Raw genomic sequence first — 26,158 nt, 5'->3', positions numbered from 1 at the left:
AAACAGCAAAACTAACGCAGCATTCCCCGCATCTGAATGTACATTTAGTTGCAATCCTATGGACTCTCAGCAGCAATCTGGAATGCAAAACAATAGCTGTGAAAACAAGTCACACCACAAGTTACTGCACCCCTGGCAACTACACCATCATTTCTATGTCTTATGCTAATAACCCATACAAACCACACACCAAATGTGCTAATCAGCACGCAGCTGACAGCAGGAACACTGCAATGACATCACCCTACCATTCACCCAAGCAACACGCAAGCAAGGTCCCAGTCGGATAAGGAGGCAGCCAAATTTATAAAGCCAGAAACTGCAGGGCTCCCCTCACACAGAGAAGTTTGAACCCCAAGCAGCAGCAGCAACCCACAGAAAGCCACTCTTATGCCAGGTCAAGACACAGAGGTAAGGCTTGCTGTTCTATTCACAGTCCGCCAACTACATAGGCAATGGAACGGAGGAAGCCTGCATATAGTGCCAACACCTCCCCTAGGCAAAGGTTCAAGGCCTTTCCCTGGGAACAATGCCTCGCCAACGCACAACGTACCCGATGTATGAGCAACAGTGGTGCCCTGGTGAGGGCAACAAGCATTTCGCAAGGGGAAAGAAAGGGAGCCATTTGGGCAAGGAAGAACGCACACGAAACAGGAGGCTCGCAGGAAACGAGGCCAAGTTTTCCAACAGCTTGGTGGAAGCTGTGCAACATGGGTTTTGTTTTTACAAGGATGGAAATGCAAGTTCTACAACACAAAGCCTACAGTGGGGTGTGGGGAGGCCCCTGGTAAGAAGCAGCAATATTGTAAGGAAGAAGGAAGGACACATCAACAGAGCAACAGGTTATGCAAGACTCTAGACCTCAAAAACTCTAGATCTCAAAAAAACCAAGTTGTGTCAACATCTAATCTCCAAAGTAAAGGTTTTCCTAGCATTAATAAAGTTGTCTTACATTCATTGAGCAAGATGTGCAACCACATAAATTATAGGAGCTGCAACGCAAGATAGGATAGCTTATTTACTATTATGCAGGACAAGGTTTTCCTCCCTCAAAGTGCTTTTACATGAGACATACAAATATTAGTACTGAACTTCCTGTAAGCATCACTCAAATATTTGTCCATTGCCTGTTCATATGCAAACAGAAAGCAACATCAACAATGCTCTACAAAATTAGGTAAAGGTAAAGGGACCCCTGACCATTAGGTCCAGTTGCAGACGACTCTGGGGTTGTGGCTCTCATCTCGCTTTATTGGCTGAGGGAGCCGGCGTACAGCTTCCAGGTCATGTGGCCAGCATGACTAAACCGCTTCTGGCGAACCAGAGCAGCGCACGGAAACGCCGTTTACCTTCCCGCTGGAGAAGTACCTATTTATCTACTTGCACTTTGTGCTTTCGAACTGCTAGGGTGGCAGGAGCTCACCCCATCACGGGGATTCGAACTGCCAACCTTCTGATCGGCAAGTCCTAGGCTCTATGGTTTAACCCACAGCGCCACCCGCATCCCTCTACAAAATTACATGGTGCTTAAAAGAAAAGCCGTGCGAGGAAAACAACATCAACCTATCAAGCTTTCTTCTCTTACAGACACAAAAGGCACTGGAATCTTTTTTCAGATAAAGGGACAGCAGGGGGAGAGAACAAGACAACAATTCTGACATTCTGACAATATGCAGCATCAAGGATGTAATTTAATTGAAAGCAATCAAGATATAGGAAGGTTCTGCAAAGAAAAGGATTTGGAAAAAAGTGATGATGATGATGATGAGGAGTGTTGTTGACTGCAAGACAAGTTTGAAGGCTGTGCAAAATATGGAAAGCAACATTGTAGGCAGAAAAGGAGCAATGGCAAAAGGAGACCAACAGCAGGCGCCAGTATTTATTCTCCTGCCAACCTAGCAGTTTTAAAGCACGTCAAAGTGCAAGTAGATAAATAGGTACCACTCCAGCGGGAAGGTAAACGGCGTTTCCGTGCACTGCTCTGGTTTGCCAGAAGCGGCTTAGTCATGCTGGCCACATGACCCGGAAGCTGTACGCTGGCTCCCTTGGCCAATAAAGCGAAATGAGTGCTGCAACCCCAGAGTCGTCCGCAACTGGACCTAATGGTCAGGGTTCCCTTTACCTTTTATACATAGAAAGGTGATGGACGGAAGATGAAGGGCCATGTCTGAGGGACAGGAGAGAGGGAATCTCCCAGGGTGGGAGGCTGGGGGAAGAAGGGGAAGCTGCCAGGTGATTGCTGGGAGGGTTCACTTTGTGTGTGTGTGTGTGTGTGTGTGTGTGTGTGTGTGTGGAATAAGGGTTAAGACATAATTGTGACAGAGGGCACTGTATTTACATTCTGTTCTTTTCTCTCTCTTTCCTCTTCTTTATTTTCTTCCTTTTCTTATTCTTGCTCCCCACCCCCCAACTAGGTTGGTTTGGCTTTTATTGTTTTTTACATTGAAAACTTTTAATAAAAAATGATTATTTTTATTTTTAAAGAGAGATACTTCAAACCAGGCCCGGAATTAGCCCCTGGCATAGGTGGGCAACTGTCAAGGTCCACACGCCAGGATTTTCTTTTTAAATATGTTGTTGTTGTTTAGTCGTTTAGTTGTGTTCGACTCTTCATGACCCCATGGACCAGAGCACGACAGGCACTCCTGTCTTCCACTGCCTCCCGCAGTTTGGTCAAACCCATGCTGGTAGCTTCGAGAACACTGTCCAACCATCTCGTCCTCTGTCATCCCCTTCTCCTTGTGCCCTCCATCTTTCCCAACATCAGGATCTTTTTCAGGGAGTCTTCTCTTCTCATGAGGAGTCCAAAGTATTGGAGCCTCAGCTTCAGGATCTGTCCTTCCAGTGAGCACTCAGGGCTGATTTCCTTAAGAATGGATAGGTTTGATCTTCTTGCAGTCCATGGGACTCTCAAGAGTCTCCTCCAGCACCATAATTCAAAAGCAGCAATTCTTCGGCGATCAGCCTTCTTTATGGTCCAGCTCTCACTTCCAGCTTCTCACTTCACTTTAAATATATACAAACTCAAATGTAAGACCAGTGCTAAAAAGAAAGCATCAGTCCAACAGGCTGTCATCTTTTTTCTTACCCAAGTACCTCTGAGCCTTACGCACAGTGCAGCTATACTATATTGGGGTCAGAAGCATTTGTGGCAGAGATGCTGGCAGCTGCTAAGGAGTCACAACAGCCCATCTCCTTTCAGTTCTAGATACTGAAAGCAGTCAGAGGATTTGGGCAAGCCTGGGTGGGGTTCATCTGGGGCCAGGTCTGCATTTTTATTTTACTGGTGCACCATTGAAAGGAGACCCTATAGTCAGGTCAGTCTTCCGCACCACCCAGCTCATTTGGGGTGGGATACTGGACTGCAGCATTGGTGGCCTAGGAAAGAATCTGACCGTCAGAAAGACACAATGAAGGTTAGGACTGCCCCAGGTGTGATGGGACGTGTTGATATGGAAGTACTTGGACACTGCAGGAAACCTAGCCTTGTAATCTACCAGAATTGGTTTATTTTCAATGCCTACAAAAGATAATAATTTCAGATATATGTAAATACATTACGAACAGCTTCTTTTGCACACAGCCATCACAAGCACACACTTCTGTGTAGCCAAAATGTATCTCCCCTCCCAGCCAAAAAGCTATGGGCAATAGCCACCTAAGTCCTACTCATGTCCAGTCTATTGATTTCAATGGGTCTACTCCAGCTATGATTAACCATTGAGTTTCATCCATTTGTAATGCCACCATGAGATCTGATTAACCATTGAGTTTCATCCATTTGTAATGCCACCATGAGATCTTTGATCTCACATCGTGCAGTGTTTTTCTTCTGAGTTTCATCTCCACACAATTGGGAGAAACTTCCCCAGCCTTGTTTTAAAATGCAGACCCTGATCCAAGCCACACATTATTCTAAATGCACAGCATGCAATTATGTGTGTGGGTTCTTCCCTCGCTTATTTAATTACAGGTATGGGAGGATGACTTTTGTTCTCTGGAACTGCAGTATGAGGGGAAGGGAATTTCAACCTTAGTGCCCTCAGCTGTGAGTTTAATGACACCCCCCCCAAAAAAACCCTATGATGCTCAACAACAACAACCAAAGCTCCTACTGGCACCAATGTTCCCATCTCCCCCAATGCCTTATAGATGTATGTGTTTAGAAGCTGGACTCTATTTGTGATGGAAGTGAGTTTGTTTTGTTTTTTGCTGTTGTTGTTGTTATTATTGTTGTTGTTGTAGCTGTGTTCTGCATAAAATTTAAAATAAATATATATCTTTTTCAAACAAACGTGTGTATTTGCACCAGGATTGTAGTGTGTGTGTGTGTGTGTGTGTGTGTGTGTGTGTTAGATCTCCCTTCCCCTCATACTATGATCCCAAAGAACAGTCTGCTACCTGTACAGTACCTGTAATTAAATAATAATAATAATAATAAATAATAATTAAAAATAATAATAAATTTTTATTTATACCCCGTCCTTCCTGGTTCAGAAAACTGGGCTCAGGGCGGCTAACAACAAATTTAAAACACTTAATTGTAATACAACATAGAAGCAGCATAAAATACAGTATAAAAGCATGAATAACAATAAAATTCAAAGTTCAAACGTCAATTTGGGGGAAATCCATCCAATAAACATTAGATAATCACCAGGGCTAGCTGGCTGAATTAGTCCTACTTGGCCCAGCAAGGAGGCCAGGGGAGAATTAGCTGTGGGGTCTCAGAGTGCGTAATCTTCATAAAAGGGGAGGGGGAGGGAAGAGAAGGGGGGGGAGATCAGGCTGAATTCAAATTAAAGGCCAGGCGGAATAGCTCTGTCTTACAGGCCCCGTGGAAGGAGGTTAAATCCTGAAGGGCCCTAGTCTCATGGGACAGAGCATTCCACCAGGTCGGAAGCATCATTGAAAAGGCCCTGGCCCTGGTGGAGGATAGTCTGATTTCCTTAGGGCCCGGGACCTCTAAACTATGGTTATTCATGGACCTTAAGGTCCTCTGCAGGGCAGAGCAGGAGTAAATAAAAGACATTGGGAGTTGCATGCTGCACATTTAACATAATACATAGTGTGGCCCTAAGTAGGCCATCCTTAGCAATCACAATGGTTCAGACAACCATAACACCATAATGGCCAAGCACTCACATATGCACACAGTTCTATGATGCTCTGCGTTTTGCTTCTCTCCCATACCTGCCTGGAAATAAATACCTCCACCAAGAAAAAATGGTTACACTTCATGCTGCAATGCCCTCATATTCATTACTGATGCTCCAATTTTGTCAAATTATAGGAATGCATTTCCCAAATATATAACTACTTCAATTTGTGCTCCTGAGTCCATTACATCTGGAGCGCTCCCAGTCTCCCCAGGCTGTCCACAGGTTGTCTTCCTGGACCACAACTCTTTATATACTTCCATATTATGAATCCAGAAGTTAGAACAACAGTACTCTGGGAACGGTCCTCTCAGTTTAGTAAACAGACTTTTATTAATGGAATCCTGGTTTGCTGCCATTTCCAGGAGATGCAGGCCAGTTCATCCCAAGGTGCTTCCCACCTGCGGCTGGAATGCCAGTTCCACCTTGACAGGTACTTTTACAGATCTCTGAAAACATTTGATGCATTATTTGGAAAATGAGGAAACAACAGACAGACTTCCCCATACGGGACCCTGGCTGCACATTCCTGCATTCCAGGGAGCTGGACTAGATGATCCTCAGGGTCCCATCCAACTTGATTCTATGTGACTTCCATCCAAGACCACCAACGCACAGCATTTTCTCAGCACTCAACGTCCACCTTTTGCTTAAAGGCTTCCCAGAACTCTTTCAGGTTCTTTCCCTCGAACAACTGCACAAACCATTTTCCTTTTTTTTTAAAAAAAATGTTTTTTTATTAAGTTTTCATTTCAAATACACCAACAAACAAATATTTCAAGTCTTTTTACATCTGTCTTTATGCTCCGTAGAGCCGTTGACTTCCCTCCTTCCCTTCCGCAGGTTTTCTTACTCCAATCCTTAATTCACAGTTCCTTAATAAAAAATTAAACCATGACATAAGATTTATTTCAGTCCTGCCTACATTGAAAGACCTACATTGGCTCCCAGTACGTTTCCGAGCACAATTCAAAGTGTTGGTGCTGACCTTTAAAGCCCTAAACGGCCTCGGTCCAGTATATCTGAAGGAGCGTCTCCTCCCCCGTCGTTCAGCCCGGACACTGAGGTCCAGCTCCGAGGGCCGTCTGGCGGTTCCCTCACTACGAGAGGCCAAGTTACAGGGAACCAGGCAGAGGGCCTTCTCGGTAGTGGCGCCCGCCCTGTGGAACGCCCTCCCATCAGATGTCAAAGCGAAACAACTACCTGACATTCAGAAGACATCTGAAGGCAGCCCTGTTCAGGGAAGTTTTTAACATGTGACATTTTAGTGTATTTTTCATCTTTGTTGGAAGCCGCCCAGAGTGGCTGGGGAAACCCAGCCAGATGGGCGGGGTACAAATAAATTATTATTATTATTATTATTATTATTATTATTACTGCCAACGTCTTCAAATTTCTACATTTCTCACATATATAGACCATAAATTTACTCCATTCTTTTTGGTACTTTGTTTCCTCCTGACTGCGAATCCTATGTGTCAGTTTTGCTAATTCCACGAACTCGACCAACTTTGTCTGCCGCTCCTTTACAGTTGGTATCTCCTGTGTTTTCCACTTTGAGGCTATCAAAACTCTGGCAGCCGTCGTAGCATACATATATAATCTTTGGTCCGTCTTCTTAATATCCTCTCCTATCAAACCTAGCAATAGTTCTTCAGGCTTTTTTTGGGAAAGTATATTTAAACATCTTTTTAAATTCATTATAGATCAATTCCCAAAACTCTTTCATTTTATCGCATGTCCACCACATATGGTAAAAACCACCATCCTTTTCTTTACATTTCCAACAGATTTTACCAGTGGCGTAGCGTGGGGGGTGCAGGGGGGGCCGGCCGCACCGGGCGCAACATCTGGGGGTTAGGGGGCGCAAATCCACGGGTTAGGGGGCGCAAATCCACGGGTTAGGGGTGCAAATTACTTGCCTTGCCCCGGGTTCTGACAACCCACGCTACGCCACTGGATTTTACTACTCGTCCTATACATTTTTGCTAGTTTGACAGGTGTTAGATACCAGCATCTAATATCTATCTGCACGAGCCATTTTCCAACTAATTCCTCAAGTCCAACATCGACAGAGACGGGTGGGTGGTGGGCCTCGGGACTGCCTGGGAATCCCAGCAGCTTCGCAAAAATTCACGGAAGTCCGGTTTTCACCTGTCAGCCCCCGGCCGGTTTCCTTTGCCAGCCGATCGCAGGTTGGGAGTCCCTGCAAGCCGCTTGAATTCTCTCTCACTCACTCGCGCGCACTATCGCTTCTTGGAGACTTCCTGGGACTCCCCCCCCCCCCCAAACGTCCTTAGTCCCTGGCAAGCTTTTAGAAGCCCATGCCTGCCGGCAGCTCTAACCACCATCACCCCCCACTCCTGGAATCGCACCCAAAGGTGGCCCCACTTAAAACTAGACACGGCGAGGGCTCCACCGCCCTCCTCGGAGCAATAACCCAGCCAGAGACCTCCCTTGCCTAGGAGCCGAGGCCACAACCTGTTCCCCATCTTGCATGCACATGCAGCCATTTCACCTCCCGTGCTCTGGCCCTCACCTTCCGTCCTCCTGCTGAGAGCCATCCTGCACGGACAGCGCGCGCGGAGAATCCCGTGCAAAACCCTCGCCTTGCAAGAAGAAGCAGCAGCAGCAGCAGCTGCTCAGCGCGCTCCGCTTCCTTGAACAACCCGTCCCCGCCCTCCGGCTTCCTCCTTCTTTGGCTGAGGGGCGTGGCCACTATCGGGGAGCCGGCTCCCTATTGGTCCGGGGCGCATGGAGCGGGGCGGTCTACACGCAGCCGGCGTTCGAATCGCGGAACAGGCCACCCCCCGCTCCGTCTGACCCGCCCGCGCCTGGGACGGAGCCATGCCGCGCCTTCTGGGAGGGGCGGGAGAGAGCGCGCGCGCGCCTGCGCGGAGCGTGAGAATTCCGCCTCGAGGGCGGCTTGGACAGCGGCGGCGGCGGCGAGCGAAGCTCAGCGCACCAGTCGCTTCAAGCAGCACCACCGCATGGACAGCGGGAGAGAGAGCGAGGGAGGGAAAGGAAAGGGAATGACAGTATTAAGCAAGCCGCTGCAGCAGCTACTTTAGCGCGCGCGGGTTTGTGTGCCTGAGGGTAACAAGCCCAGAGCCAACGCGGGAGATATAATGTCCTACCTCACGCCGCCGCCTCTCTCCCGCCAACATCTCCCGGCCACCTCGTCCCGCTGCTGCCCCGGCTTCTCCTCCGCCCGGCTCGCCGAGCCCAGCATGCACCCCGCGCTCTGCTAAGCGAATAGTGCCCTAGAATGTCAGCGCTGAAAAAGGTAAGGGCGTCGAGGGTCGGTCGGTGGGGCGCGCGGGCGCGGGGGCGGGGGAGAGACAGCAGGTGATGGTGGAGTCCCGGGAGAAAACGGGGTGGCGGGGGGGGGTATGGGAAAAGTGGAGGTGCGGGAAAGGGGGCAGCCCCCCGAGCGCCCAACCTGGGCTGAGGGTGCTCGGGGGGCCAACCTGGGCTGAGGGTGCGAGCGAGCCGGCAACCATCCCGGACGGCGCTGCAAAACTCCGTGGGAGCGGGAGGCGAGGGAAACAGCTGGTGGGGTTCCAGCTGCGGGGGGTGCGAGGATTGAGTCACGCGGGGGGGGGGGAGTGCGGAGCTGTGAGAGGAACCGGCGCTGTGCCGTCGCTGCCGCTGGGCTTTGGCTCGGCGTGCGTTCCCTCGGTGCTGTCCGCTTGGGGTGGTTTCAGTGAAACGGTGTATTGGTGCGGGGTGGGGGAGAGGGGAGAGAGGTTGCCCCGGCTTTGCCTCGCTTTTCTCCCCTCCACGCGGCAGCCTGCCGTGCGAGGGTTGCCGTGGGCTGGAGACGCAGCTGCTGCGGGGGCTGCTCCTCTCCCGGTTTGGGGTGGGGGGGGGAGAGGAGGAGGAGGCGGCGGCAGCGGGGACGGTCGCTTTAGCGGGGGCTGCGGTTATTTCGGGTCTGGGAGGGGGGGGAAGAGCAACTCCTGGGTTTTTTTGCTGGGGGTGGGAGTCGCCCCGGGAGTGCTGGGTTGTGTGAGCACAACTCCTGCAAGCGGCTTTTTTTGGGGGGGGAGGTGAGGGGTGCACATTTTAGGGATATTCTGGTGTAACCCATCTGTGGTTGTGGAAGGAGCAGCTTTCGTTTTTGTGGGGGGGGCTGTTGGGGGGTAACTACAAAAGAGGCAGCAGCAGTGGATGGAATAAGACAGTTCGAGGGTTTTGGGGGTGAAAGTAATAATGAATTGGGGGGGGAGAGAGGCCCCGAAATTAATGCCGAGGGACGGTTTTTTTGGGGGGGGGGCTGTTGAGGCAACTTGGGTGATGGGTCGGAAGCGAGGCCCCTCCAAGCACAACCAGACTTAACAGTGACTGAAAACGCTGGTGTAACATTTTGTGAGTTGGGGGTATCTCTCGTCACCCAAAACTGATTCGTTTCTTGGGGGGTGGATTCGTGTTGCAGTGACAGTCTGGGTACACGGGGTGTGTGTATGTGACCTCCAAGAAATAACGTGGTGGGCTTTTAAGCTGCTGCTAAGGTGTATGTGGAGTTTCTTAAACGAGGGAAAGATGGAGGATGCGGAGGTAACTTCTGGGGGGGGTTTGCAGAGGTACCTGGAAGGGTGGAAATGAGGTATCTCGCCCCCCAGGATCAATTGGGGGGAAATGAGGGCCTTGATGCAACATTGTGGGCCCCTGATCAGGGTGTGTGTCTCTATCCAAAATAATCGAGGGGGGGGGCTGGCTGAGGATGTGGAGATGCTTCTGGGGTGGTGGTTATAAACGAGGGAGGGGGAATTATTGGGACCGAGGTGCCTGTGCGTCTGTGGAGTGTTCTCTAAGTAGGGAGAAATAAATAAGAGGGGTGGGGGTGCTGGGGCGGAGAAGGTCGAGTTCATGTGTGAGGCTGCTGGCCCCCAAGCGCAAAACCGGGGATCGCACCAGGAAGGTGTCGGGCCGAGAGGGACGTGTGCGCGGGCGCGCGCGCTCTGTGTTCCTCCTGCTGCTGCGGTCCAATGCGCCCTTGCTGGAAGAAGCTGTGCGCCTCGTTGCTCCAGGCAGCGCCGAGCGCCGTCCTCTACTGCTGCTGGCGCGAGCTCTCTCCGCTTGCCTCGCTTTTCCTTGGGCGGGGGGCTCTGGTTGTGGAAGCGGAGGGGTCTGCCTGACCAGCTTCAATGCAGAAGAAAGAACTCGAGAAACTCCGTGCTTCGCAAGGCATGACAGGGTGCTTTTTTTTTTTTTTGCTTTTTTTTGGACGCGCTTAAGTACAAATTGAGAACGGTGCAGCTCGGTGCCACCAAGCTGAAGCTCAGCGAAAGGAGCGCTACCTCGTGAGAAACCCAGGGCAATGGGGACACACGTACATGCACGTGTGTGTCAGCGAGATTCGTGGTGCCTTGAGGCAGCAGGGGCGCCCGGACAAATTGCACCCTCACCTCCCGCAGGCAGAAGAGGCAACCAGCGACTCCTCTCTTTTTTAATTTTTTTTTTTTAAGGCTGATTTCGGAGGGCGTTGGAAGGGTTGCTTTGCCAGAAAAAAGCTGGCAAACTATTGTGGAGCGGGGGGGGGGGAGAGTGTGTGCTATTAACCGCCTCCTCCCTCCACCTTCACTGCTCTCTCTATCTCTCTACACACAAAATGCATCGTCTTCTGCTCCTGTTGTTCCCTTAGCAATGCAAGCAAGCATGAATCCTTCAGGAGGGCTTGACATGGGGTGAGGGATGTCAGAGCCTGGGCTTGAAGGGTTTCCAGATAGAGATCCCTTCATCTCGGCTTGCAGCCTTCAAACCCGGGCTCGGTCTCCAAGGCAAGGAGCCAATCCCACGCGCGTCCTTTCCCCGAGGCATTGCCCAAGAACCGCGCCGCTTGGTCCCCCCCACCCACCCTCACGCTTTGCGGTAGCCGAGCTGCGGGGAAGAGTTTCGCGGTGGCGAGGAGTTCCTTTGATTCCTGCGCGGGCGGCTGCGTCCTGTGTGCTCCGCGCCAAGGCAAGCGGGTTCACACGGCGCGCACGTCTGTGATTCAGGGCGAAGGTGAGGCCCCGGCGCCTCCATCCTTGGCAGAGCAAGGCTCGCAATCCCGCCGCGAACTTTGCGCGGCTCTTCCCCCAAAGCGAAAGAGCAGGACCAAAAACTCTCGCTTGTTGTCGGTGTCTTTACGGAGTTCGGAGACAGAAATAATCAAGCGCTTGTGATTCTACCCGCACGTGGGAATCAAATCACTTGCAGTAAAGTGGCGTGGCTAACTTGGTCTGCAAGTTATAAGACAATATTGTAATACATCTTTCTCTCCCAGCAGGGACAGCCCTCTTCCCCCTTTGCTCCATGGGGGAAAGTCAGAACAATGAGGAGCCTCTCTTTTCTCACACTACTTATTGGAGGAGTACTTTTTTCCATATAGGACTTCTTGGGATTGAGTGGGTCACATAGCACGTGTTTAGAAGAACCAAGAGTGCTGGCAGTTCAGGAAGAAGTTGTTAATGGGGTAGGGGGAGTTGCTGATGCAGCATTGAAATTGTCCTTTGGTGATTTCAGGTGACGCACAGTCCGGCATTGTTAGGAGTCAGAGTAGCATTCTACACCATGTAGCATTTTCAGTGTTAAGAGATACAAAACTGGCAAAATTGGCTTGATGAACAAAGCATTGGTTGCATCTCAAATTTCAAAATGCCCATAGAAAGAGAGAGTGCAGACATTTTTTGATCGTGAAACAGTGAGGTTTTAGCTTCACTATGATGGCTACTCATGGAAGACTGCATGGTTTTTCATAGCATCGTGACACTCCAAAGTTCAGAGTTTAAACTGGCTCTGAATGGAATGCTTTTAATATATTAAGGTCTAGACGCCAATTGTTAGACCAGCTTCCTGTTTCCTGCCTGAGAGTGGCAGGTTAATCATGGTCCTAGAGGGCCACCGTACGTAGCAGCTGGGTTGTGTTCACCTTGATAGGTCACAAGTTGTGAAATGCCTACTTCATACTAAGGGGGCGTTACAATTTTCATCAGATTTATATTTTTTTGCTGTTGATTTTTTTAAAAAAAACATTTTCATGCCTATGTTCCCTGGCTTTGTTATGACTTCCTCAACTAACCACAAACACCTCCATAAGTACAGTAGACTCCATAAGTCACATTCTGAGACAGATGGAGTTAATGTAACCTAGATAGAAGAAAGGGACGCGGGTGGCGCTGTGGGTAAAACCTCAGCGCCTAGGACTTGCCGATCGTCAGGTCGGCGGTTCGAATCCCCGCGGCGGGGTGCGCTCCCATTGCTCGGTCCCAGCGCCTGTCAACCTAGCAGTTCAAAAGCACCCCCGGGTGCAAGCAGATAAATAGGGACCGCTTACTAGCGGGAAGGTAAATGGCGTTTCCGTGTGCTGCGCTGGCTCGCCAGATGCAGCTTGTCACGCTGGCCACGTGACCTGGAAGTGTCTTTGGACAGCGCTGGCCCCCGGCCTCTTAAGCGAGTTGGGCGCGCAACCCCAGAGTCGGACACGACTGGCCCGTACGGGCAGGGGTACCTTTACCTTTACCTTAGATAGAAGAAATGGAACTAAATGTGTGTAACCCCATTTCTGACATTCTCCATTATCTACCTCTGATTCTCACATTATTCTCATTCCAGCTATAGAATTCTAAACTGTAAGAAATTCCTTAGTTCTTCATTGTTCAGGGCCCTAGTTACTTGATGCATGATAGATGTGCAGACAAATACTATGCATTTTCACTGAGAAGTCCCACAGAATTCACTTTTTTCACTCAGCAGTTGTCTGTTTCACTCCCCATGTGAGCTGTTACTTCCTGACTAAAGCAATTTCAACGGGAACAACCATCTTCTATTGGATTGCAAGTGAATGTATAGCTCTTGTGTTCAGGAAAGATCATAACTGGTGTGTTTTCAATAGTCCTGTAGCTGCTGCTATATGTAACAAATGTTATAATGACATTTGAATTGCACTAAATATTCATCTTGGGAAAGAAGTCTCCCACTCACATTCAGCAACATTTTAAGACTTCCAGATTTCTCTGTCTTTAAGGTTGGAGTTTGCAAGTATATCATGATTTATGACTCATTTATTCCAATGCATTGTTCAGCATTGAACTAGCTCGTATGTAGTGATTTGGAGACATATACAGTTATTTATCAAAGATCTAATTCTGGCACTAATTTACTTAGCACTACTTTTGCTTTCTAGAAGCTCAGCTCATAAAGGTATGCATACATATGATCAGTGCTTGCATTAGTTTTACAGTGCAATGCTAACCATTGCTGTGTACGCATTACCAGTTTAAAATGCAGCGAGGTCACTAACACGGAAATGGGTGAGCATTGATAAATGAGCAATCTGCTTTCCTTTATAGTCTACTCTATGGTACCTCGGTTGTTAAATGTAATCCGTTCCAGAAGACCGTTCAGCTTCCAAAACGTTGGACAACTGAGGCGCAAAGGGTGGTTGGCAAAGTCAATGGAGAAAAAAGAAACAAACGCAGCGGAAGTCTTTCAACTTACGAGGCACATTTGAAAATGGAAGCAATTACTTTGGGTTTTAGGTGTTCTGGTTCCAAAACGTTCAGCTTCCAAGATGCTCAAAAACTGAGGTACCATTGTACAGTGGTACCTCGGGTTACATACACTTCAGGTTACAGACTCCGCTAACCTAGAAATAGTACCTCGGGTTAAGAACTTTGTTTCAGGATGAGAACAGAAATTGTGCTCCGGAGGCCCCACTAGCTAAAGTGGTGCTTCAGGTTAAGAACAGTTTCAGGTTAAGAACGGACCTCCAAAATGAATTAAGTACTTAACCTGAGGTACCACTGTATTTGGAAGTAAGTCCCAATAAGTTCACTGTGGTTGTCTACGCACTACACATTTAAAGTACATTTGAAGCACATTCTTCCTCTCAGTGAATTTTGGGCACTGTAGTTTCTGCCTCACAGGGTTACAATTCCCAGAAACCCTTAACAAACAATAATGCCCAGAATTATTTGGGGTGGGGTGGGGAAATATGCTTTGGATGTGCCTTAAATGTATAGTTTGCATGCAGTCTGTGACTTAGTTCATGGTATGCGAGCTTAGGACTGACACCTGTGGAGCTCAACATGACTTTTTGTGAAGTGAGTTAGCATGGATTACTACAGTTTGAGAACCACCATCTGAGTTGATGTATTGTCTATGTAAGTAAGGAACCTCAGCCGCAGGAGCTGACTGTGATTCTCTAAGGCTTCTCTACCAGGACATACCCATCAAAAATCTCTTGAATACTTTTGGCTAGCTTAAGTGCGACCTTGGACTTTGCATTAATTTGCATTAATTGCTTGGACAACATTAGCCTCTTGCATGTGGCCCTCAAGTCTGCAAAAGTCTCCCCACTCCTGGTGTAAGTTGTGAGGGACACTAATTATGGTGGTGGAAGTGAAGGAATATGCCTTCAATTTCAAGACCCATATGCGATCATTCTTAAGGACCAGGACACCTGAAAGATCACCTCATCCCTTACATACCCAGTTGATCACTGTGCTCTGCAAGCAATACCATCTTATCAGGAGATATGTTCTGCACAATACAGGAATCGGGCATTTAGTACTGCGGCATACATTCCTTTTGAATTTCCTTCCTGCTAAATATTATGACATGCATAGTCTCCTCTGTCTTTTCAGCACCTGCTGAGGACCTGGTTTCAATAAGCCTTTTAAATTGAGTCTTCTCCCAACCTACAACCATGTTATACTTATTTCTAAATGTTTTTTAGAAGTTTAGAAGTTTTAAGATGTCAAATAAATAATATATGTTTGGGTATATATTTGGTTATAAGGCCTTTCTCTCTCTCTCTCTCTCTCTCTCTCTCTCTCTCTCTCTCTCTGTGTGTGTGTGTGTGTAGATGTTGTTCCCAAGTTCAAATCTCACCATAACTGTGACATCACTTGGTGACTTAGGCAAACCTCTGTATCTCCACCTGACTTTCAATAGTGAGATAAGAATACTGACCCACCATCCTGAACGGTTTTAAGAATTATTAGGGACACGGGTGGCACTGTGCGTTAAACCACAGAGCCTAGGGCTTGCCGATCAGAAGGTCGGTGGTTCGAATCCCCGCGGCGGGGTGAGCTCCTGTTGTTCGGTCCCAGCTCCTGCCAACCTAGCAGTTTGAAAGCACGTCAAAGTGCAAGTTGATAAATAGGTACCACTCCGGCGGGAAGGTAAACAGCATTTCCGTGCACTGCTCTGGTTCAGCAGAAGTGGCTTAGTCATGCTGGCCACATGACCCGGAAGCTGTACGCCGGCTCCCTCGGCCAGTAAAGCGAGATGAGCGCCACAACCCCAGAGTCGTCTGCGACTGGACCTAATGGTCTGGGATCCCTTTACCTTTAGCTTTACCTTTAAGTTTGTGGAAAATGCAAGGGATACTCTAAACCGCTAAATAAGTGCACATCACCATTGTAATCTGCTTTATTTAAATCTCGAAGAAACCCTTTTTCACCACGTAAAAGTTGTCCCAATACAATTAGTGAGCATATGAATTAGGCTGAAATCAGTGTGATTTACTTCCACGTAAAAGCTTTAGATTGGGGCAAATAATTTTGTAACTATTTGCAGTAATCAAAACAATTAAATCAGCTTTCACTCCTCCTGGTATGGAAATTTCTATTATTATTTCCCGTGGAGGGAATTGTGTATACATGTGACATATAAGGACCACTCACCTAGAAGGTATTCCTTCTGTTTTGCCGATGGTCCTCACCCACCTCCTTTTCCACTTTGAATATTTTCTTTTGGCAATTGATGTGTGTGTTATGTGTATAACGGAATGATAAACAAACTTTACATTTACAAAGCTTTAAATTTGGGTAACTTTATTGGACAATTACATAACTTGAAGAATCAATGCAATAATTTTGCAAATTTAAAGTGAGGGATAAAACTGATGGTACGCCTATTTTTAATAGCCAGGAACAATTAAAAATGCAGTTACATCAAGTAAAATCAATTTTCTTTTACAACTCTTATAATCCTCTAGACAGTGTTGGCAGTAGAATACTGAAATGGCTTTTTTGATCTTAGTATATGTCATTGGGGGCTTTTCCAACTACATGAGTCAAAGGAGAACAGCTGCTGCAATTCAATCTTATTAACAGGACAGACCTTGCTAGCTTGTCGGGTGATCAACAGTGAACTTATTTTATTTCAACAGGCATGTTGAAACAGAGGCCACTAGACCCTATTGCTAACTCCACCTTGTCAAATAGCATTGTCCTTGAAGTTATAATTTAAATTGGCTATCATGTAGTCAAGGCATGGCCAAACTTGGCCTTCCAGATGTTTTGGGACTACAATTCCCATCATCCCTTACCACTGGTCCTGTTAGCTATGGATGATGAGAGGTTGTAGTCCCAAAACATCTGGAGGGCCAAGTTTGGCCATGCCTGATATAGTCTATCAGCATTGGGTAGATCTGTTTGTACTCCTTTGTTTCCCCCTTAGTTTTTCAGGGCAGATTATATTAGAAGCTTCTTTCTTACAGAGAATGCATTTTTGCCCAGTATAATCAAATCTTTCTTGTCAGCATGAGTAATATAATCGATGTGTACTGTTTTAGGAATCTTTTGGGGTGGTGTTGGCAGGGAGAGACACTCTCCCTTGAATGTTTAGATTTTTGTTGCTTAAGATAATTTTCTCCCCTATGAAACAACTTTGTTGAAACCCTCTTGGCTTGTACCATCTATATGTGCATCATGGTTTTATGGATGATTCAATACATATTCACACTTTAGAACAACCCAGAATTTGGCAGACAGAATTCAATTTTAAAGCTAGTCATAGCAGACCCCTGGTTTTCATTCCACAATACTGTATGGATATTTGTTGAACCAGATAACTGTATAAGGAGCTGCCTTTATACTATTGGACCACCTGTTTACTCTGGCAGCAGTTCTTCCTAGGTCTCAGGCAGGTCGTTCTATAACCTGTTACTTCCAAACCTTCAAAAGGAGCCTGTGGCCTTATGGAAGCCACAAAGCCTGCAGAACATGGGTTCCACCATCACTTCATGAGATGCAGGTGAACAACAACACCAGACCACATCTGTGAAGCACATTCCATATTGATGCAACCCGTTGGTGGAAGCGCTAATATATTTTCCTTTTGCCGTTAGAAAAAAAATAATATATGTGCAACGCAGAACAGCTGGGACAGAATCTAAGTGGAATGAAACATAGGCATGTCCCAATCTCTTTTTATATCTAACCTAGCTTTTATTTCAGATCTGCATGGGATGAAGAGTTTTCATGCTATAAATGATACAGCAACAGAAGTGTGTTCTTGTTGTCGTCCCCCCTTCCCCCCCCAGGGAAGTAGATTGGTACTGCACACTCAAACATAATAGAGTTTAATTTCACTTACTATCCATTGGGTTTATTAATTTGATTGCATGCTGTTTCTATCGCTAGTACTGTAAGTCTATGATTCTAGGCATGCAGTCAGCATTCCTTCTGCTACAAAGCAGAATGGGACGCATCCTAATTATTTCTAACCAAAGCGAGAAAATAAAAACACTGTTTTTGCATCGCAGGGGAAAAAAATATTGGTAAAACTTAGCAAGCAATGTAATGATAGAATTCTCGTTTCCCTAAAACAAGATGCTCATTTCTCCTACAGATAACGGTCCCTGAGCCTACACTGGCTGAGGGACCATAAAATTTGTTGGAAGCACTGCAATTCCTGCAGAACTCAATTATGTGCTGCTGCCGTTAAAGACATCCCAGTAGAACTCTCCAGATCAGTTGTTAGAACATTCCACTGGTGCAGCCATTCTGTCAGTGTGTCTATGGCGGTGGAGAGTCTGGAATGAGGCAGAGTCAAGGTGAGGATATGGGTGGCACTTCAGTGCTCTTGCTATATTCCTGTTAGTGGCACAAATTGCCCCAGACGTAACACAAGAAATTAGTTTCCTATCGACTCCTTCTATGACCGCCACTGTCACAGTCTCTGTGTGGTGCTCCACAGGAATGCCATTTTTTGTTTTCCCCCCAGGTTGTATTTGTCATCCCCCCTTCCAAACTGAGCAGGTGTAGGATAACATTCCCTGTTCTACTAGCATAGTTGTGATCCATCTCCCATTTCGGTATGAGTATAGAATTGCTGCGCCCATCGCCTAATGATTGCAGCCCCTTCATGGAAATCAATGGGGAAATGACCAAAATCACACTCAACAAATTTATTTTGTATGCATTTTCTAATAGGCTACCCTGTTCTAAAAGGACTTCTTGGAAATGCTGACAAACGTAAAGGTTTGTTTATAAAGGGGACATGTTTTATAAATAAATAAAAACCCCATTTATGTGTTAAACAGTTCTGGAAATGTATCAGTCTTTCAGACCAGGTATTTGTAAAGGCTAATCTGACATGACTTTTTCTATTACAGATTTTTGAGATTTACTTCAAAGGTGTTGTCATGAAAGCCTGAACTCGTCTTCTCCTGCATTACAACGCTATATTGTATACTAGTTTGACCAGGATGACTAATATCTGTTCTTACCCACTTTTGGATGAGGAATTCTGCTGGAAAATGCTGTAACGTTATTTGAGATTCAGGGCAATTTTCTCTTCCGCCCACCCCTCTATATTTACAATATAAGTATTCAATTAAATAAATTGGTTTCCTTTGATGATCCATTCCACATTGCCAAATAATTCTGTTTTGTCCTCCTTTCTTTTGCAACAGAATTAATAGTATTTATGTCCATGTGATCCCACTGAATGAAGCAAGAGCCATAAAATAACTCCTTTGGGACTAACTACTGTGCAAATTTGAAGAGAGAATTTTCCCTCATTAATCTGGTAAAAAAGAAGGTTTCCCATAGAGGAAGCTGCTAAGACTGGAACAAGTACTCTGTCACCGCCCGCCCCCCCCCATTTCTTTTTTTGCAGCAATACCCTCTGGCAAAAGCTCTATCTGGGCATTCAGATGGGTTCTATCTGTTAGATATCTTGACGTTAGTCATTAAGTTAGGCAGTAAAACACAGTCTTGCAATCTGGATTTCTGTCAGCCTTTTGTTCTAATGCTATGGAACAGCACGATTTTGGAGAAGGTTCTGAAGTTTTGCGTCCTGTGCATTTATGCATTTTGTGTAACATATTGAAGGTACAGCCATGTAAAACATTTTAAACATCTCAGATCTCCGCTGGGTTAAGAAGATGTATTAATTCATGGTCCCCTTTAGTCAATGGATTGAAGACATGACGGCACTCACAGCTTGTGAACAGATTGCTTACACATGCACACTATGTTTGGATAAATATATTGATATTTGGAATGAGTTTATACAGAATATAGTAGGCTATTAATGATCATATATGTGTTAGCATATATAAGAATCTCTCTCTCTCTCTCTCTCTCTCTCTCTCTCTCTCTCTCTCTCACACACACACACACACATACACACACACACACACACACACCCCTTATGTTCCTAATTGGTGTACCCTTCTTCCAGCAGCTGCTTGTCAGTGGTAAACATCATGGGGAAATAAGCTGGTGCCCTGTAGGATCCCATAAACCAATTGCCAAGGAATAGTAATGCTGAGCACCATCTGCTGGGAATTGCTCCATGCTGGAACTAGCACTAAATAATGCCATCTCAACCTATCCTGATATTGTTGTTGATAGCACCAGAAGTTGTCAGGAGATCAAGCAAAGTCAAAAGGGATACAATCTTCAGTATAAACTGGCTTCTGGAGCAACCAAGGCTGCCTCGGTTACAAAATCAGATTTGAAGCCAGATTGAATAGCAATACCTAGAGCAGGACCACCATATGCTTGAGCATCTTGTCCCCAAAATGAACATTCAAAACAAGGTGTTAAGTGTCTAAAGAAGACATCTTCTACAGTCTTACCTCTGCTTTGCATAAATGGTTGGGATGCTTTGCTGTTGAAGCATTTATAATACCTTGCTCCCACTTGTCCAGAACATTTGACCTGCTTTTATCAGCAAGGATTGAGAAAGCTGCGAGTGCAAGTGGTCAGCCTCTTGCCTCCATTAATACCATTTACGTCCTCAGGCTGAACAAGCTGAAGTCTCAGACACTGTAATCAGAGTGGAGTCCAAGTTGGAACAGATGTACAGTATATATAAAACTATATATAAAAATACCTGTTTGGTGCAAAATTGTTGGGGGAAGGATTTAAACGCTCATGTTAGCACAGCAAAATTTATCTGGAACAATAATTCTGGGAAATATCCTTGCATTCCTCATTGTAAGCATGATGAATTATCTAAGTTTTTAATAAAACATTGCCTTCCACAATAGTCCTAACTATTGCCAGTTCTTTATGCAGTGACCAAATTTCTGTACTTAAGCCGGTCTGCGTTGTCAATGCCTGGTTGGGGTGACTGCCTGAGAACATACCCTCTAACACCTCATTGGCAAAATCTGGGACACCATCTTCCCAGATACCATTTTCCTGTTTTTGTGTGTGCAAGAGAACAGCGGCCATTTGGGACACTGTGATTTCACATGTTTTCATGCCGTACCTCCCCAATGCTTTTTGGAGCATGGTACCCTAAAGCACATGTTTTGGGGCACCACATGAGATCACAGCCCCCCCAACACCTTTTTAAAGGAGAAATTGTGGCACAAGATCACGGTGTCCAAAATGGCCGCCATTCTCTCGCAAGAAAAAATGGGATATCTCACACACTTGTGGGGTGTGTGAGAACCACATCTTATATACTCTTGAGTTCCATGATGGAGGAAAGACATGATATAAATGAAACCATGATTTCAGAGCAGCCTTCCCAAATCTGATCTGATCACCAGATGTTTTGGATGACAGCTCCCATCATCCTGACTCACTGGTCAGGCTGGCTTGAGCTGATGGAAATTATAGTCCAAAACATCTAGAGGTTGGAGAAAAACATCTTAGGCCATGGTGTTCCAAAGAAGGCACACTTGATGCCAGCACCAGGTTCTTACAGACACCAGGCAAAAACTATTTTTAGTTTGCTCAGGTTTTAGCCAGCTTAAAATTTTGCTGATGGTTCTCTTTCATCTGCCAGATGTTTGATTTATATTTTATTGTCCTGACATTGGCATTGGGACTAATTTTGGTAAATGGGGGTAGAAATATTTTAAACAAACAATAAAACAAAGCACAATTCCCAGCACAACCCTGCCTTGAAATTAATGGGGTTTCTGCAAGAGGGCATGCTTATATAGATCCCACACATCTCATTGTGGCCTGCTAAGTGTAATTCCTTGGTGGATTGTGCTATTAAAATCATGACTGACTTGATTTCAAAACGAACCCTTTCAGATTTCATCTGGAATGTGTTTTTGGATAAAACACTCAAAAACTGATCGCCACGGTAATATTAGCACAAAGAGGTGGATTCTATTCTGTTCATCCACCCACGGCATTCTTAACAAATATATATATATTTTCCTTTGGCCAGAGATATATGAGAATATTTAGCTCAAAAGGTGGCCTGGTTAGGAGAATTCTGAGAAGTGGTTGTCAAACAAGTGTTTCTGTGGTATTTAATGCTAGACAGTGTATGTTTATTGTTCAGTACTAGCATCATGGAAAAAAAGGATAAATGGCGATTTCCTGTTGGAGAATGGAAGAGGTTAAAGTGAAAATGTTCCTTTCTTATATCGTCTGAAAGGGGCATATCTATTAGTGCAGGAAACTCTAAATGCAGGTGTTTCATTTCAGCAAAGTCTTGGTATAGCAGACTCCCTTAACAGCTGATTCTAGCACCAAATTTACGGGGTGGTTGAACATAACTGCTGGGCATTGCTTAACAACAGGTGACTTTCTAAAACCGAAGGCTTTGGTAACATGAGAGGTCCTTTATGAATATTCACCCATTGGTTCAATTCTGCCTTGGTTGTCCCTCCCAAAAGCAGGGAAGTAATTCCTTTTTCAGGCCCAATTTAAAGTGTGGGTGGCTACTTTTAAAGTGCCAAACCAGGGCTTTCCAAATTTTCATGTTGGGGTGATAAGCTTTTCAGACATGCATCATTTCGTGACACAGTTATTTAGCTTTACTAGCAAACCAGAGGTTAAATGGACCCTTTTCCAGCCCCAGAAGGCGCGTGGGGACTGAAAGAGTTTGCGTGACACAGCTACACACTGCAGCCGACACAGTAATGTGTCGCGACACAGTTTGGAAAGCTCTGTGCTGAACAATGTGGGACCAAGCAATCTGAAGGATTGTCTGCTGTCCTTTTGTAGCACCCTGCTTGTGGTTAACACTTAGCTGGAATGAAATATTCAACGCAGCAATAGAGAAATTAAAATAATAATTTATTTGTCAGACAAATAAATGTGAGGCACAGTGGTATAAGGTTACCAAGCTCTGGCCTGGCCTCCTGCCATTATGGCCAGCACTTATATTCCCTCAGCTCAGCCCCCTTGCTCCTCCTTTGGCTGCCTCTGTCCAATCAGCCTGGTTAAAATTCCTATTGGCTGTTCGCTAGAACCAATCATAAAAGATACACCCATTTCCTATTGCCTTTTATGGGAGACAAAGAGCTATATTTCCTTCTATTTATAATTGGCAAACAGCCATTAACCTCTACAAGGCACCTTAATTACCAGATAACCTTTTGCCCTAGACTAGGCGCCTTAACTAACATTTCATCTTTCCACACATTATCAATGAAAGATCTCCTTCTTTGGAGGTCATTAAGCAGAGGCTTGACAACCATATGTCAGGAGTGCTCCGATGGCGTCTCTCTGTCTGGCAGGGGTCCGGACCCAATGGCCCTCGTGGTCTATTCCAACTCTTCTATGATTCTATAATTTCTTACTTTCTAAATCCTTTGCATAATTACATTTAAGCCAATATATTTACATACATAACATATATAGATTTTTAGAAGCAAAGATCTTGTCTTAAGTAAAAAAAAAGGAACTTAGTAAAAGCTAAGTTCTATAAGTTTTCTAAATTCTCTGAAGCTTCAAAGCAGCTTCAGAGAGAGAGAGGCCTCTTCCCTAGCCAGCTGCTGTTTGTATTAGCTCTTGCCTTTTTAACCTTAGGAAGATGTGGCTCAAGTTTAATGGGAGGCAGAATAATTATTACTATTTTTGCAACCTTGATTGATTGTATTCTATAATTTGTATGGTCAGTGTGACCTTTTGCTCCCAGCCTGTTTTATGACCGCAATAAACCAAAGGGGCCTCTGACAAAGACCTTGCCTGCGACAAAGACCTTGCCTGCTGGTTTCCCATCTCGAAAGAAACATGTGAATTTAAGCTCATTTTTAGAATACAAGAATCTGATCAAAATATAAGCCTTGATAAAAATGCAGGCTATGATCAGATGCCTCACTTTTTGCTCCTAAGACCAGTTTTTAAAAAATCCTTCTGACAAGCCTTCCACTATTAGGTTGTTAGGAAGGAGGCCTTTTCGAGGTTGGCCCCATGACTATGGAGCTACCTCCATAAATTGATACTTATTACCCATTTCATGAATAGCTGTAAACCGCTCCTTGAAGACTATTAAAGAAAATGTTGGTACTTTTTTTTTTGCTGATGGCCTTTTAATATGGTATTTTTGCTATCTGCTTTTACACTTATATTATTTTGGCCTGCTGATACTGTTTTTATCTGCTGCTATGACAATTTTTAGATGTGTTGCGCTTTTATTTTATGACTGTAATGCTATAGATAGTTAACGTGCTGGGAGGCGACCCTGAAAGGCAGAAAATAAAATTAATAACAGAGATGTTTCTGAACCTATTTCGCTTAGCCTCTGATATTTTGTACAGCTATATCCGACTCCACTTTCTCTATCATAGTCCTCCTGGGGGATAACGTGGACCAATTGCTTCTCAGTTGTTAAGTAGGGACTGGATTCTTCTTCTTCCTCTTAGACTGCAGAGCTTGCAGAAATAAAGCCCACCTCTTCATTAACAAGTAGTAGCCTGGTTTTGGTTCTTCAGATTGATAGCCGTTGGTTGTCGTATAGGCATATCTTTCTCATCAGGAAAACAATTTCAAAGTTTATGTCTCAATCGAAATGTCACACTGTGTGTGTGTGTGTGTGTGTGTGTGAGAGAGAGAGAGAGAGAGAGAGAGAGAGAGAGAGTTTGAATTCTGCAGCATGGAATGCAGGGAATTCAACACTGAGCTTGGAGTTATGTGTAAACTCTGCAGCAAGCTTAATGTACAACACTGCACAGACCTAGAAATTAAACAAGCACCTCATAATCTCAGGACTGCAATACCTCACATACTGCCTCCCCGCACATGAATCGACCCGTACCGTTCAATCATCATCCGAGGCCCTTTGTGTGCTTCTTCATAGGAGGTCTGGAAGGCAGCAACAAAGCAACGGGCCTTTGCTGTAGTGGCTCCCTCCTTGTGGGGGAATTCTCTACACAGGGAGGCTTGCATGGTGCCTTGGTTCCATATCTTTAGGCACCAGGCAAGAACATCCCTCTTCTCCAGTTCTTTGGTTAATTAAGCAGTCTATGACCTTTAAAATTATCTTTGTGTTTTTTTTGGGAAAGGAATTTTGTTTGCTTGTTACTACGTTATGTATCTGTGTATAGCCCCACAGAACTGAGTCAGGGGCGGAGGAAGGGGGGTGTAGTGGGGGTGGATGCCCCGGGTGTCTTTGCTGAGGGGGTGGTGACATTTGGCGGGTGGGCGGCATGCCGAATGTCCACCATTGGTGGCTCGCTCCACCCCCGGCTGTGGGGTGCGCACACTGCTCCACACATCCGAGCGGTTATCCCACATCTGGGAGGGCACCCTCTGACCCGCCCCCCTTGGGAGCGTGGCCGCCCTGAGCAGCGCGGGCATATGCTCCACCGCTGAACAGAGTGTGGCTTACTTCCAAGTAAACATGCATAGGATTGTGTTACACACATGAAGGAGAGAGTTTTACTGTGCTCAGAACTTATTCACATGAGTACTTGAAACGAAAACAAAAAACCATGCATATCCTAGACATGGTAGCTGAAAAATCACACAACCTCATACCTGACTGCATATACAGAAAGATTATTGTCGGTTGCCACTCTCCAGGTGTGCACCAAGTGGGACACAGAGGGTGGTGTTAAGGGATGGAGAGTTCTCTATGGTGGTGCCCTACCTATAGAAGGAAAGTTTACTTGGCTTTTACAATGTTATTTTTTTTAAGAGCTGGATGAATACTTTTATTTTTTCTAGGTGGTTTCTTTCTCTCTTTTAAACCCTTTAATCCTGAATTTGAATCGGCTTTGTGCTTCGTTATACACTGCTTTTGTTTCTGTGTAGTTTTAGCAGTATTTTATTTTACATTATATTATCTCAGTAGAATGTAATGATATTATCTCAGCATATGCAGTCTGGATTCTTCTTCTTTTTTAAACTGAAGAGCAGGATATAAATAAAAATGTACTGTGGGTGTGGTGAGAAGGTCATTCGAACTGCTTGTCAGGCACAATGATTTGGCAGGATGCTGCGATTCACAAACTACAGTATGTGCTTGTAACGAACCACTGTTTCCTATGTGCAGAATGCAGTGTGGGCTTTTAATTTATTTCTTATATGTAGCTAATTGTCAGCTGCATGCAGAGCGCTCCCAGGAACCAGCCTTTATGGGGTAAACGAGGGGCACGAAACAACAACGCCCTGTTCTTGCCACGATTGCCCTTTTGCTTTTTAAGATTCGGAGTGGGAAAAGTACCAATTAGAAAGAGTATCAAAGGCTCATTTCACATATGACATGTTGCGGTGAGATCATACAAAATGCAGCGTTCTTACTTTTAATTTGCTCATGTGCCAAAGCAATCCAAATTGGCAGCCATGCAGGGCAGGGAACTTTGGGTGATGCCCACACATGGAGTATGTTTTAAAGTGAGAACAAGCAAATCCCATCCCTACAAGTTTTCAGATGGCGCACCTGTACTCTGATTTTAAGTGGGCTGCGGAGGTGGTTATGTTGCTTATTCTGCTTATTTTTTTGTTTTTAAGACTCTGCTGGGTGGACTGTTTTTATGAACCAGCTCCTTTTAAGGATTTGGGATGTTT

General features: G+C 45.6%; 2 protein-coding genes across 5 annotated transcripts in view; one reads left to right on the top strand and one right to left on the bottom strand.

Moving 5' to 3' along the window:
• ERICH1 (glutamate rich 1) overlaps positions 1–7,839 on the bottom strand; it is a 63,240-nt gene extending 55,401 nt beyond the window's left edge. Inside the window, exon 1 of the mRNA XM_083607410.1 lies at positions 7,699–7,839. Within this exon, the coding sequence (XP_083463536.1) occupies positions 7,699–7,723 (25 nt within the window). The 5' untranslated portion in view covers positions 7,724–7,839. The remainder of the gene's footprint in view (positions 1–7,698) is intronic.
• A 302-nt stretch (positions 7,840–8,141) lies between these two features.
• DLGAP2 (DLG associated protein 2) overlaps positions 8,142–26,158 on the top strand; it is a 406,771-nt gene continuing 388,754 nt past the window's right edge. For all 4 annotated transcript variants that reach the window (XM_083607163.1, XM_083607164.1, XM_083607158.1 and 1 more), the window contains exon 1: positions 8,142–8,445. In XM_083607163.1, coding sequence (XP_083463289.1) covers positions 8,428–8,445 — 18 coding nt within the window. In that variant the 5' untranslated portion in view covers positions 8,142–8,427. The remainder of the gene's footprint in view (positions 8,446–26,158) is intronic.

This window comes from Podarcis filfolensis (assembly GCF_964270895.1).
Source record: "Podarcis filfolensis genome assembly, chromosome: 3".
In the NCBI taxonomy this organism is placed as follows: Eukaryota; Metazoa; Chordata; class Lepidosauria; order Squamata; family Lacertidae; genus Podarcis; species Podarcis filfolensis.
Note: the sequence above shows the minus strand (reverse complement) of the source record. Positions and strands in the feature narration are given on the sequence as shown.